General features: G+C 37.5%; 1 protein-coding gene across 5 annotated transcripts in view; it reads left to right on the top strand.

The window, feature by feature from the left end:
• The window catches only part of ACER3 (alkaline ceramidase 3), a 180857-nt gene extending 167399 nt beyond the window's left edge, over positions 1 to 13458 (top strand). For 3 of the 5 annotated variants that reach the window (XM_027083473.1, XM_027083476.1, XM_027083477.1), the window contains 4 exons: positions 2256 to 2357; positions 4449 to 4553; positions 9423 to 9468; positions 9981 to 13458. In XM_027083473.1, the coding sequence (XP_026939274.1) occupies positions 2256 to 2357; positions 4449 to 4553; positions 9423 to 9468; positions 9981 to 10034 (307 nt within the window). In that variant the 3' untranslated portion in view covers positions 10035 to 13458. The remainder of the gene's footprint in view (positions 1 to 2255; positions 2358 to 4448; positions 4554 to 9422; positions 9469 to 9980) is intronic. The other 2 variants (XM_027083472.1, XM_027083474.1) reach the window with 2 other exon arrangements.
• Positions 13459 to 13788: the final 330 nt, after the last annotated feature.

A 13788-nucleotide genomic window follows, 5' to 3' on the forward strand; every position in this document is an offset into this window, starting at 1 on the left:
CAACCCAATCAAAAAATGGGCAGAAGATCTAAATAGACATTTCTCCGAAGAAGACATACAGATGGCCAAGAGGCACGTGAAAAGCTGCTCAACATCACTAATTATTAGAGAAATGCAAATCAAAACTACAATGAGGTATCACCTCATACCAGTTAGAATGGGCATCATCAGAAAGTCTACACACAACAAATGCTGGAGAGGGTGTGGAGAAAAGAGAACCCTCTTACACTGTTGGTGGGAATGTAAGTTGATACAACCACTATGAAGAACAGTATGGAGGTTCCTTAAAAAACTAAAAATAGAATTACCGTATGACCCAGCAATCCTGCTACTGGGCATATACCCAGAGAAAACCATAATTCAGAAAGACATGTGCACCCCAATGTTCACTGCAGCACTATTTACAATAGCCAGGTCATGGAAGCAACCTAAATGCCCATCGACAGATGAATGGATAAAGAAGATGTGGTACATATATACAATGGAATATTACTCAGCCATAAAAAGGAATGAAAGTGGGTCATTTGTAGAGACATGGATGGACCTAGAGGCTATCATACAGAGTGAAGTAAGTCAGAATGAGAAAAACAAATACCGTATATTAACGTATATATGTGTAATCTAGAAAAATGTTACAGATGAACCAGTTTGCAAGACGGAAATAGAGACACAGATGTAGAGAACAAATGTATGGACACCAGGGGGGGAAAGTGGAGGTGGTGATGGTAGTGATGGGTTGAACTGGGAGATTGGAATTGACATATATACACTAATATGTATAAAATAGATAACTAATAAGAACCTGCTGTATTAAAAAAAATCCAAAAAATAAGAATAAAATAAACCTACATTAACACATCAAAAAAAGCCATAATGGAAAAGAATATGAAAAAGTATATATATATAACTGAATCACTTTGCTGTACACCAGAAAGTAACAGAACATTGTAAATCAGCTATACTTCAATTTTAAAAAAAACCTTTTTTTTAAGAATCCAAAAGAAAAGAAAATGAAAGGCAAGTCACAGACTTGGAGATAATGTTTGCAAAATATATGTCCAACAAAGGACTTACAATTAGAATATATAAAGAACTCTTGCAACTCAATAATAAGAAGGCAAATAACAATTTTTTTAATGGGTAAAGATTCAACAAACTCCGTATCAAAGAAGATACAGGGATGGCAAATAAACATATGAAAAGATACTAGCAATCATTAGGGAAATAAAAATTAAAACCACAATGGGATACCTCTATACACCTACTGAGGCAACTAAAATGAAAAAACCTGATGTCATAGCAAGTGTTAGTGAGGATGTAGAACAAAAAACACTCCTACCCTGCTGGTGGGAATGTAAAATGATACAGTCACTTAGTAAAACAGTTCAGCTGTCTTAAGTTTAACATTTACCTGCCAGACAATTCAGCTCTTCTCCTAGCTTTTTACCCAAGAGAAATGAAAGCATATGTCCATACAAAGAGTTATTTATTAATGTTCATAGCTGTTTTATTTGTCATGGGAAAAAACGAAACAACACAAATGTCCACCAACATTTGGACAGGTAAACAAATTGTGGTATATCCATATAGTGGCGTACTACTCAGCATTAAAGGGAAATGAGTATTGATACACATAACAACATGGATGAATTTCAGAATAATTATGCCAAATGAAAGAAGCCATATAACAAAGAGAACATACTGTATTATTCCATTTATATAACATTCTAAAAATATATATAAACTAAGCTTTTGGAGGTGATGGATAAAGCTATAAAAAGTACATTAGCTATACCTGTTATTTTGGATAACTCACCAAGCTTCAGTTCCCTCATCAGCGAAGCAAAAAGAATAATACCTGCCCCACAGAGTTTATTTGAAGATTGTATTCATGTGTGTGTGTTTATGTATATATATTGTGTGTATCTAATATACTGTAGTGCCTGACACAGCAAATGACTCAATTAATGTTCTTTCTATTCCACCACCCCTCTGCCTTTTCCAAGTGACTGATAAAGTTACTGGGTGCTTTCAGATTACTCTCTTGATACACTTAGCAAAGTCTTAGTGGCACATTTTTTTCTTAGTACCTTTTAATGGCTAAATGTAATAGGCAAATGTATTAGAGAATTTAATAGATAAGTTTGCTTTTAATACTTATGAAAACCTTTTCCTGTCATGACAGTGATGACTTCAAGCTCTCGTCATGACATGAACTGACAAAATTTCATTTTGCTTTTTTTTTTTACCCACAGGGTTTATCCATGGCTTAGAGGACTGGGTTATACATCCTTGGGTGTATTTTTATTGGGATTTTTATTATGGAACATAGATAACATCTTTTGTGATTCACTGAGGTAAGATATATTTTCAATCTCTGAAAAATATTTTTGGAATCTATTAAGCAGACCATTTCATAGGCATATAGAATTATTAGTGCACTGAAGTGAATTTTTGGCATCATTGAAATTAAAAATATACATATAGCACAATAAAGCTAAATTCTGGGAATGCTTGTTTAAATTATGTAAAAATTTGGACCTAAGAATATTCCATAACATCTGTAGGGATTTTTTGTGTGTGCATTGCAGTACTGTACAGTTAATCAAATATTGACTAGGGCTTTGAAATCTGCCTAATCTGCTTTACTGAAGAAATAAGAAATGGGAATGATTTGTAATAAGCATATGAAATACGTGTATATAATTTTGTACTTTAATATGCTTAATGTTATTTTCTAAGAAAGGCAAGTATTCCTTTTTACTACCTTTTCAGCAATTACATATTCACTGGAATTTTAATCTTGGGTCTCTGGACTCTAGTCTGTCACCTAAGACACTGTCTGTCTGGGCCTCAGTTTCCATAAAATGAACTTGTTAGGTAGGTTAAACTAGTGGATCCTTCCAGCTCAAAATTCTGACTCAATAGTTTTGCATAATCATAGACAACAGAGGAATGTATTGAATAGCACCACAAAAAGGCAATCAGCAAAATTCAAACTGTGGGAGATCTATAGAATGAATGACCTAGTCTCTTCAGCAAGTAAATTGCAGAGGGGGCAAAAAAGGAAGGAGGAACATAAGATTAAAAGAGACTTAAGAGATATTATCAACCAAACTCAATGTAATTACTTTTTTTTGGATCTTGATTCAAACCAACCAAGTGTTTAAAAAAAAAAAAAAAAAAAGCTTATGATCAGTAATCAAATATCTAATGATGTTAAGGGATTATTGTTAATCTTTTAGGTGTGAAAATGGTATTATAGTTATGTTTTAAAGAAGTTTTAACCTTTTAGAGGTATATACTGAAATATTTAGGGTAAAATGATAACAATATCTGGGATTTGCTTCAAAATAATATGAGAGGGGAGAAGTTTAGATGATACAAGATTGGCCATAAATTATAATTGTTGAAGCTGGGTAATGGGTACATTATTATTTTGCCTACTTTTGCATATGTTTGAAATGTAGACTTTACATGCACATAAACAAATAATACATCTTGCTTAAAAAACTAAAATCTAAGTGAGTGGTTCTGAATCAGTACCATAATATCCATCAGAACCCCAACTGGGGCTTTTACAATGCAGAGGTAAGTCATCATCCTCTGGGTGAGATCCTCTGTTTCTACTAAGAAATAAAGTAGGTTCTTAAAGATGTCTGCAAAATTTGTGGGGATATCTAGAAAATAATTTGGTGTTTCACATTGAATTTCCCCCCTCTAATAAATGAGAATATTAATATGATACACACTTAATCAAAAGATCTAGAATTTGAGACTCAGCTGTACCACTAGCTGAGTGACTGGGGCAACTCAATAATCTCTCTGCATTTTAGGTTCCTCACCTTGAAAGCAAAGCTTGTAAAGCCACCTGAAAGACTCACTATGAAGTGAAATAATATTATAAATACAAAAAGACTTTATAGACTGTTTGGTGCTCTTCTGAAATGATGGTTGTACATAGGGCATAGAAAAAGCTCATGTCTAGTTTCTTGAATGAATAGCTAAGTTGACCAGTGTTTCCCAAAGTGTTTTTCCAGGAAACACTTGTTCCGTAAGGTGTTAATAAGATATTACCTGAAAGAAGGGTTCCTTCTTAATTAGCAGGTTACCTGAAAAAAATGAAGATAACCTGTTTAGTTATGGTAGGACTTTTTAAAGCCTATAATTTGTTAATATGCATTACAAGTCTCCAAGAGGGCAATAACCTATGTACTGTTTCCTACATTTGTTTTGACCAAAGAGTCATTTCTTCATGGAACTTCTGCTAGGAATACCGTTCCTCATAATACACTTTGGAAAACAGTACAGCAGGCTACAGCAGACATAAGGAAATTAAATAATTGCCGTGTTTGAGAATGACATTTCAAAATGCTCTAAGACTGTCAGCATTAGTTGTTAAATATAAAAAATAATTGACATGCATATTTCCCCCCCTCTCCACACAGGAACTTTCGAAAGAAGGTGCCACCTATCATAGCTGTTACCACACAGTTTCATGCATGGTGGCATATTTTAACTGGCCTTGGCTCTTACCTTCACATCCTTTTCAGGTAGGAAATAGACTTTTTTAGCCTAGTATTGGAGTGTTTCTTTCTTTACTCTTCAAATACAACAGTGTCACAGACGGAATCAGAAACTTATGTTCCAACTTTGCCTCTGCCACCGGGTGATCTTAAGCGAGTTGCTTACTCTCTCTGAAGCTGTTTTCTCATCTTTAAAGGGTGACAGCTCTAGTAACTGACCTCTGGCATATGATCTACATTTTAAGTAGATCATTCATCTCCTTTTTTAGTGCAAGTAGGATATAAACATTTCAATTTCTTGTTGATCATCGTATCTTTGTTTATAGAGAACAAATTTATCGGGAAAAAAGCAGCCAGGTCCCCCGAGTGGGGACTGGGAAAGCACGAGTATCTGAAGTCCCCAACTTAATTTGTCTCCTTCCCTGAAATAAATTGGTTGCCACTTTTCTTTCCTTGTTCCCCTAATAAAGAACTTGTTGGGGCTTCCCTGGTGGCGCAGTGGTTAAGAATCTGCCTACCAATGCAAGGGTCATGGGTTCAAGCCCTGGTCCAGGAAGATCCCACATGCTGCAGAGCAACTAAGCCTGTGCGCCACAACTACTGAGCCCATGCGCCACAACTACTGAAGACCACGTGCCTAGAGCCCATGGTCCGCAACAGGAGAAGCCCATGCACCGCAGTGAGGAGTGGCCCCCACTCACCTCAACTAGAGAAAAGCCCGCACACAGCAATGAAGACCCAACACAGCCAAAAAATAAATAAAATAAATAAATTCAAGTATTTGTTGGAGGTCAGCCATTTATAGCAAAAATGGAATCAGAATTCTCTCTGATCACCCTGCTCAAATAATATGTCTGTATCACTCTTTCCCCTTACCAAGCCTTAGTTTTCTTCACGGCATTTATAACCAGTCATGTGTTAACTTGTTTACCTCCCCCAACTAGACTGTAAGTTTCTTGAGAGCGAGGACTTTATCTTATTCACTGCTACTCTCCCAAGTGTTTAAATCAATGCCTGTCACATAGTAAGCACTCAGTATATATTGTTAAATGATTTAATGAATGAATGTGTACATATTGATCTCTTTACCAGGGGATCAGTCTATGTTTAATCTCAAATTCATCTCAAGAATTGAGAGAGCCGAAATATTTATAGAAAGGGGAAGAAAATTTTCCTTTGAACCAATGTGAAAATTTACTCTAGTGAAATTTTTAGAATACCTTTTAAAACATTTGCATCTCACCTGTCTAGAGATCAACTTATTTAGGCAACCTGAATTTAACTACTTGAGAATGATATAAAAAGAACTTCTGGGCAACCAAATAAAGATCACTGAATTCATACTGTGAAGATCTCAAGGTTATTAATCATGGAAGAGTTCTTTAAACTCTGGCTCTAAGTATAATTATTTTATTTTTTGCTACTTCTTACTGCATTGAATATTTGGATTCTCAGCCCATAGAATATTAGAAATAACTATTTAAGAGGGAGGGTTATGGGAGGAAATGCTTGGGGAAACTGGCAAATGATAGAAAAGGAGAAACAAAAATAACTATAAAGCAAACCCGAAAATTAAAAACTTGGCACTTTAACACTGCCTACGAAGTCCCAAGGACATAACTGCAGTGTAATATAATACAGCAATGAATACTTCTTACCTGACAGATGGCTTGCCTCAGAGGGAGCATCTCTAGAGAACCAGGTGGAAGCAGTGGGGCCTTTTATAACCTAGTCTCAACTCAAATTGTATCACTCTCACAATACTCCATTGGTCAAAGTCATAGAGTCTATCTCTTGACAGGAGGAGTATTGAAGAATTTGGGGACTCCAAACTCATGTCTGAACAGGAGGCACTGTTCAGCTGGAGCTGGTATCTGAGCTCAGAGGAAAGTCCCCATGGGGCTGAGACCCAGGACTCTTAAGAAGGGTACTGCTGGGCTTCTTTGGTGGCACAGTGGTTAAGAACCCACCTGTCAATGCAGGGGACACGGGTTCAAGCCCTGGTCTGGGAAGGTCCCATATGCCATGGAGCAGCTAAGCCCGTGCGCCACAGCTACTGAGCCAGCACTCTAGAGCTCGCGAGCCACAACTGCTGAGCCTGCGTGCCCCAACTGCTGAAGCCCACGTGCCTAGAGCCCATGCTCCACAACAAGAGAAGCCACCGCAACGAGAAGCCCATGCACCACAACGAAGAGTAGCCCCCGCTTGCCACAACTAGAGAAAGCCCACATGCAGCAGCAAAGACCCAATGCAGCCAAAAATAAATAAATGTATTAAAATAATGGTACTGCTGCTACAGGAAAAAACTGTTGCTGCCACAGTGATGGAGTGTTGTTAGGATGCTCTTCACAAGAACCACAAGCCAGTGGCCCTCATAAAAATGAAACAAAAATGAAAAGTCCTTTCTTTCTCCTCCAGCTTTTCAGTCTCTCTCAAATGCCCTAATTAGCAGAGCCTCTTAGGGAGCATCTGGCAAGACAGGAATGTAGTTTGTAGTCTCATCTCCTTCATCACAAATAGGATGGAATATAGAAGAGTGGATTTGGAGCTGAGATACATTAACTTAACAGCTGACCCATCTGGTGAGACTAAAAGAGAAAAGGGGAAAAGCATAAATAACCAGTATCAGAAATGTAGCAAGAAACATCACCACAGATGCTGCAAATATAAGGAAGATAAGGAGGTATTTTTAACAACTTTATATGATAGGTACTTTTGTTTTATGTTTGAAATTTTCCACAATAAAAAGTTTGAATTTTCAGCTCATAGCCTCATCTGGGCTTGATATATATTATTCCTTTAATACTCACGATGGTCCTGTTTTACACTTGAGGAAAGACAGGCTCAGAGAAGTCAGGTGCCTCACACATGATCTTAGTGTTATTGCCTGGATTTGAGCCCAGAGTTTTCTGTCTACCCAGACCAATCAAGACCTTAGAAATCAACTAATATAACTTCTTAATTTGATGGTGAAGGAAACTGGGGCCCAGAGAGAAGTGACACTCAAGGTCACTGGCTAGTTGGAGTAGAATATATTGGATAATGATTAGACAGCACCTGAACTCAAATCCTGCTTCTAGCATTTACTAGCTGTAGCACCTTGAATGAAATATTTGACCTTTTTTGAGACTTTCTCATATGCAAAACAGGAATAATAATACCTACCTAGTACGGTAGTTTAAGAATGAAGTGTGTATAAAGCTCTGGGTCCAGTGCTTGCCCCCATGCTGTAGGTACTTAACAAATAGTTGGGAGCGGTGGAGGTGACAGCAAGGGTTGGAACCCAGGGCTTCTCTGCCCCAGTCCAGGACTCTTCACTAAAGAGAAGAGAAAACATGGCAACTTTCTTTTAGAGATTAACATCTGAAAAATTGTCAGAGTAAGATTATATTCTAAGACAGTAAAGTATTCATAATATATGATGCTTCTCTTTACAGTTCCAGTTTTGGGTACATTAGAATGGCATCATAGCCACACTAAGTTACTCAAATTCAAACATACGTGCTCTTTTTCATTCTCTTATTTAAAGGAGAAAATTTTTCATGCTATAAAGTTATGTTTTGCATACGTACTTATACTGTATATTACTATTCAAATACAGTTAAATCGTGTACTATATATAAACTATGTATGCTGTTAAGTTATGAACAGTTTAATAAATTTTTCAGAGATAAATTTAACTTTATTTTTGCTGTACGGACTGATATATTAGAATCTGATCTCATCTTTATTTTTTTTAAATAAATTTATTTATTTATTTTTGGCTGCATTGGGTCTTCATTGCTGCACACGGGCTTTCTCTATTTGCGGCGAGCGGGGGCTACTGTTCGTTGTGGTGCACAGGCTTCTCATTGCAGTGGCTTCTCTTGTTGCAGAGCACAGGCTCTAGGTGCGCAGGCTTCAGTAGTTGTGGCTTGCAGGCTCTAGAGTGCAGGCTCAGTAGTTGTGGCGCATGGGCTTAGTTGCTCCGCGACATGTGGGTTCTTCCCGGACCAGGGCTTGACCCCGCGTCCCCTGCATTGGCAGGCAGATTCTTAACCACTGTGCCACCAGGGACGCCCAGAGTCTGATCTCATCTTTAGAGGTGACTCATTTTAAAGGATTCTCTGAAGAAGTGATACCTTCCTGGTTATTTCATACCTGTATTGTAACCCTGATAGAGCTGGTATAACCGTTTCTAAAATATTCTAGGAATACACTACCTTAATTCTTACTACCATATATCTTCAGAGATGAAACTGGCAATCATGACATGAATCACATCAAGCATGAGCAGAATGCTCCCTACTAAACTACAAACATCCTGAGGTTACAGTCTGAGAGTTGATCATTTCTATCTTCCTTAGGATCTTGCCAACTGTTCTGCACAGAGTAGGTCCTCAAAAAACGGTTGCTAAATGAACAAAGTTTATTTGTCAGTGTTGCTTTTTCTTTGTATATACAGAGGCACTGTGGTTAAATTTGTCAGTAAGCCAGTTTGCGTGAATTTAAAAACTTGTCTGAACTTATTTACAAAACAGAAATAGACTCACAGACATAGAAAACAAACTTATGGTTCCCAAAGGGGAAAGGGGGTGGGGAGGGAGGGATAAATTAGGAGTTTGGGATTAACAGATACACACTACTATAAATAAAATAGATGAACAACAAGGATCTACTGTATAGCACAGGGAACTATATTCAATATCTTGTAATAACCTATAATGGAAAAGAATCTGAAAAAGAAAAAAAAAAAAAAATATATATATATATATATATATATATATATATATATATATATATATATCTGAATCACTTTGCTGTACACCTGAAACTAACACAGAATTGTAAATCAACTATACTTGAATTTTTAAAAAATTTGTCTGAAAAGTTTTCCCCCCTCCCCTTTTCTTTCAGTTTATATACAAGAACACTTTACCTGAGATACAGGCCAAAGGTGAAGGTAAGTCCACTTCCTAGGGTGTGTGTGTGTGTGTGTGGAGGACGGAGGTAATGGGAGGATGGGATGGAGGTGGAAGAAGGGGGTGGGGTGGAGATGTAGCAGAGAGAGAGTACAGGCTATGGGACGAGATGCTCTTGGATCTTAAGTCTTCCACTTACTGCTCTATGACCTTGGGCAAGTCTCTTTTCTTTAAGCCTTAGTTTTTTCAGTAGTAAAATGGAGCTGTTAATAGCTACATTGTAGAGTTATTTTAAAGATCTGAGATGATTTAAATGCCCAGCTCTATGCTTGACAACGTAGATGCTTAATATATTTAAATAAATTAAATAAAAATAGTTTCTGGGATCTGGTGTAGACCTACAAAGAATATGCTCTGCTCAGGTTATTAATACCAGGACAACCACTAGCAAACCACTGTAGTCATAGCCCATGGGTTCTTTTTCATCCTTTTTCAAGGATAACATGGAACAATTTTATCTTCTTTCATTTTGTCCTAACTTGTTTCCAAACAGTTTCTCTTCGGAATCTGGCCAGTGATCCTGTTTGAGCCTCTCAGGAAGCAGTGATGAATTATTTCACCAGTAAAACGAAATAGCACGTACCATAGGCCGGGTCAAACGATTAAGGAAATCTTTAGAGATCTACGCGTTCAAATATATCATGACCATCGCAGCAAAGGAGTGACTTTCTGACTAATGCTGCCAGCCATACAGAGAATGAGGAATGGGGCTTGTTGGATGTTTAGCTTGTGTCTTTATCTCATTTGTCTTCCTCCTCCTCACCGTCACTCTAAGATGTTTCAAAAGAAACAGACATGATGTGTATGTATATACTCGAATGCTGGAAATATTGGGCTTTTCTTAACAGGTTAACAGTTTGTGCTGATCATAGGAAATTAACCTTTTTCTCTTTTTTGACAAGGCTTGCATGTGAATTAAACTTTTCTTAATATTTGATTAAATAATGAAAACAGTCAGCTAAGGACTGGCAAAACCCCATATCCAGATGGCCAGCTATGAGGCAGCACTTAGCTATTTCAGCCTTGATTTATATTTTTGTCATAGTAACCTCATGGATGGTTTCCCAAGGTTAAAAAAAAAGAAAGAAAAAAGAACTATCTGTGGGATTCTGGTAGTTCTTCATTGTCTGCCTCTGTGCTGGTCCGAGTGTTATAAGCAAGCTCAGACCTGCCACTGGGTTCTATACTTGTCACATTCCAGATTTGCGGTGGGCTCTGGGATGTCGTTTGTGGTCACAGCCCGGCAGGGTGGGTGGGTCATCTTGTAACCTTTATGAAGGCCACCAGGACACCTGTAGAATGTTCCACCTCCACCCAGTTAAAGGTGGTTGCTCCATTTCCTTTGATCTTTGCAGATCTTTAAGTTGTCACTTTTTATGGCTAGGCAAACATGATTGGTGGGCAAACATATTTCATCCTCCTAGAATAACTCATTTGAAGTTACCAGTAAATGTCGTTATACTCTGACTTTTAAAATTATGCAATATTTTCCAGTTTTCAGAGAGGCCATGGTTATGCCCAGGGAAATGTGTTGGGTGAACTAGAGCTAAAATGATCAGGATCTTATGTACATAAAGCTTATTAGAATACCTGCTCCTTCATTTTGTTGAAGGAAAGTAATATAAGGGTTGAAAACAGCTCTAACTTACTTGAACTTGTAACAGAACTACCAAAAATTAAAGTGCTAAGACATGGCAGTGAAATCTCATTGTAAGGCAGCTAGTTCTAATGTGGATTTGAATGTATAACAAATTGAATCACTCTTCACAAACATAACACCTGCCTGGAATAAAAACCTGATTTGACCCCTTTGCTCATATATCACCATATTTGTAGCTCTGTACCATTTAGCATTTTTACAACTTTTCCCTGCTTATACATTATTATAAAATCCAGATTGTTTTTACTACGTGGTGTCATTACCCCAGACTAAATTCTGAGCTACGGCTTCCAAAGGAAAGTCACTTTTTTCTTAAGCAAAGGTATAAGACACTTCTGTTGTTTTTCTAGTATTCAGTAAGAAGCCTTGGTACAAATTTAAAACAAATACAGATTTTGTTGTTTTTCTTCACTTGCTGGCCTTAGTTTTAGTCCAGGTACTCTTTTCCTTACTTTAGCCTGCCAACATGCCATTAGGCAGATACTTCCCACCTGCTTTTATGATCCTCCAGCAAGAAAAACACTTGCCAAAATATAAATCTAAAAGAACTTTGGTTGTGCCTTAGGAAAATATAAACTAAACAGTTCCAACACAAGCCTGTAAGACTGTTCTTTATTTTGCCACAAGATTCTGGAGTCTGGCTACATTCGTGTGCAACTACGTAGGCTGTCAGTCATCTAACAATTTTTAATGAGTTCATTTGTTTCACACCATTGTCGTTTTTGTACTTTTCACTAAGAAGTATTTCTGTACAAAGAATCTGTATAAAAACAAAGGTACATCCTTCCTAACAATGCTAAACGCTGTGAGGCTAAGGTTTTGCAGTATTAAGGCCGGATTAAGGGTACAGAGAGCATGCCCTGACACTGAGGCCCTTTAGAGCAGTTTGTTGAATGAGCAGTTCAGCCACTGCCACCTGTAGTTTCTTATTGAATAAAGCTGTCCAGCACCTTAGAGACTCGTAACACTGTGGCCAAGTCTTCAAAGACCCTTGTTTCTGTTGTAAAAACAAACGGCATGAAACTGCTCAGCAAAGAAGTTTTAGAAGGGTTGAGCAGAAAGCAGAGACTAAATCCAGGCTCTTTAATTTTCCAAGTTAGTTTTTGTCTCACACATGGCTCCCTTTTTAGCAACCTAAGTATTAGCACACTCAAGACTGTATCTGTGCCATATCAAGTATTGTGGACATACTGGGGACCTTTAGGATATTGCTAAATTGTCTTTATTTCAATATGGCTTAATTTTTTTCCTTTCTAGGACTCTGGGTTGTATTATTACAGGGTTGGGTTATTACCGTTCCCCCACACACACACTTTATTTTCTTGAGAGAGTCGCTGTTAACTAGAGTGTACAAAAGGACCTGTTTCCTTTTGAGCAGATAGTGGCTTGTGTGCATATCAACTGATGTGAAAGGTGCTCATCTCTGAGCCCTACAGCAAATTGTATTCTAGAAAACATTAGTACTTTATGAGGATGTGAAAGAAGCAGTTAGCTTGCACGTTTTATTATACTACCTATGCTGCCATTTTCACTCCAGAAAATTGAAAGCAGTTTGACTCTTTTTAAGGAAAAACTAGGTGAAAGGTGGTTGTGTTCATCTGATTGGTCACTCTACCTGCCTACCCCTTCACACCTTGGTGCTTTCATGAAACATTGCCACTCCTGAAGTGATCTCTTTTATCCTTGTGATACTATATAAATTAATGATGAACAGCAGAAACATTTGTTTTTGAATAATCCACAAATAAGACCCCCAAATAGTGGTATTTGGTTTAGAATTAGATCAAATATTTTGGTTTAACCTCAGTGCAAAATTTCCAGGACTGGGCTTTCCTTACACCAAGAGGGTTTTTCATATACGAAGGAGAGGAAGAGGTGTGAGTCAAAAGAAAATCAAGAGACCAAAAACTTCAGGTACGCGATGCATGAAAATCTTTGAATGCCTGAAAAAAATTAAGTTCTGTTTTAATGCCAACACCCTCAGAATTTAGCCAATGTCCCTAGAGGTGACTAATAATTTAGTTCAAGGGTTTCTTATGAGTCCTATGGGTTGCATATTACTTTGCTCTTGAAAAAAATCATCTGTTGCTAAGTTTAACAGTTTTAGCTCTCAATTCCACATTTACATGACAGAAAAAAATTATTCTAGCCCTGTGGTTTATGATGTGCTATTGGATAAGTGTTTATGTAAAACTGATGTTTCAAAGAGAACCAGTTCTAATTGGAATTTGCAACTAAGTGGCAATATGCAGATCTACCTCTGTCTTACATTGTGCATCATATCAGTACCATAATATAATTAGTTTGATCACTTTGTCTTATTTTTCAATGTCTAAAATTACGCTTACTCACCATGCTGTAAACATTTGGAAGTAATGACTGAAATTTGGCTAAGTGTCCGTTGTGCAGGGGACAGTAAGTGAAAAAAAGGAACCGTCAAGACCCATCTGAATGGAAAATTTCAGTGCTGTTTTTTAAACTCCTGCACTTCCTTTAAGAATAAGGAAACTTTTATGTCTAATTGGAGTTGCTGGCTGGCGAAAAGCTGCCAGTGTTCCTGAGGTTTATGAGAGCGTGCCACTGTACTTAACGGTTTCTCCAGTTGCGGGGGAAGCCTCTCCTCTACCCTCTTAGATTCAGT

This window comes from Aethalodelphis obliquidens, unplaced genomic scaffold, assembly GCF_003676395.1.
Source record: "Aethalodelphis obliquidens isolate GAN/ISIS:26980383/991018 unplaced genomic scaffold, ASM367639v1 scaffold50, whole genome shotgun sequence".
Classification (NCBI taxonomy): domain Eukaryota; kingdom Metazoa; phylum Chordata; class Mammalia; order Artiodactyla; family Delphinidae; genus Aethalodelphis; species Aethalodelphis obliquidens.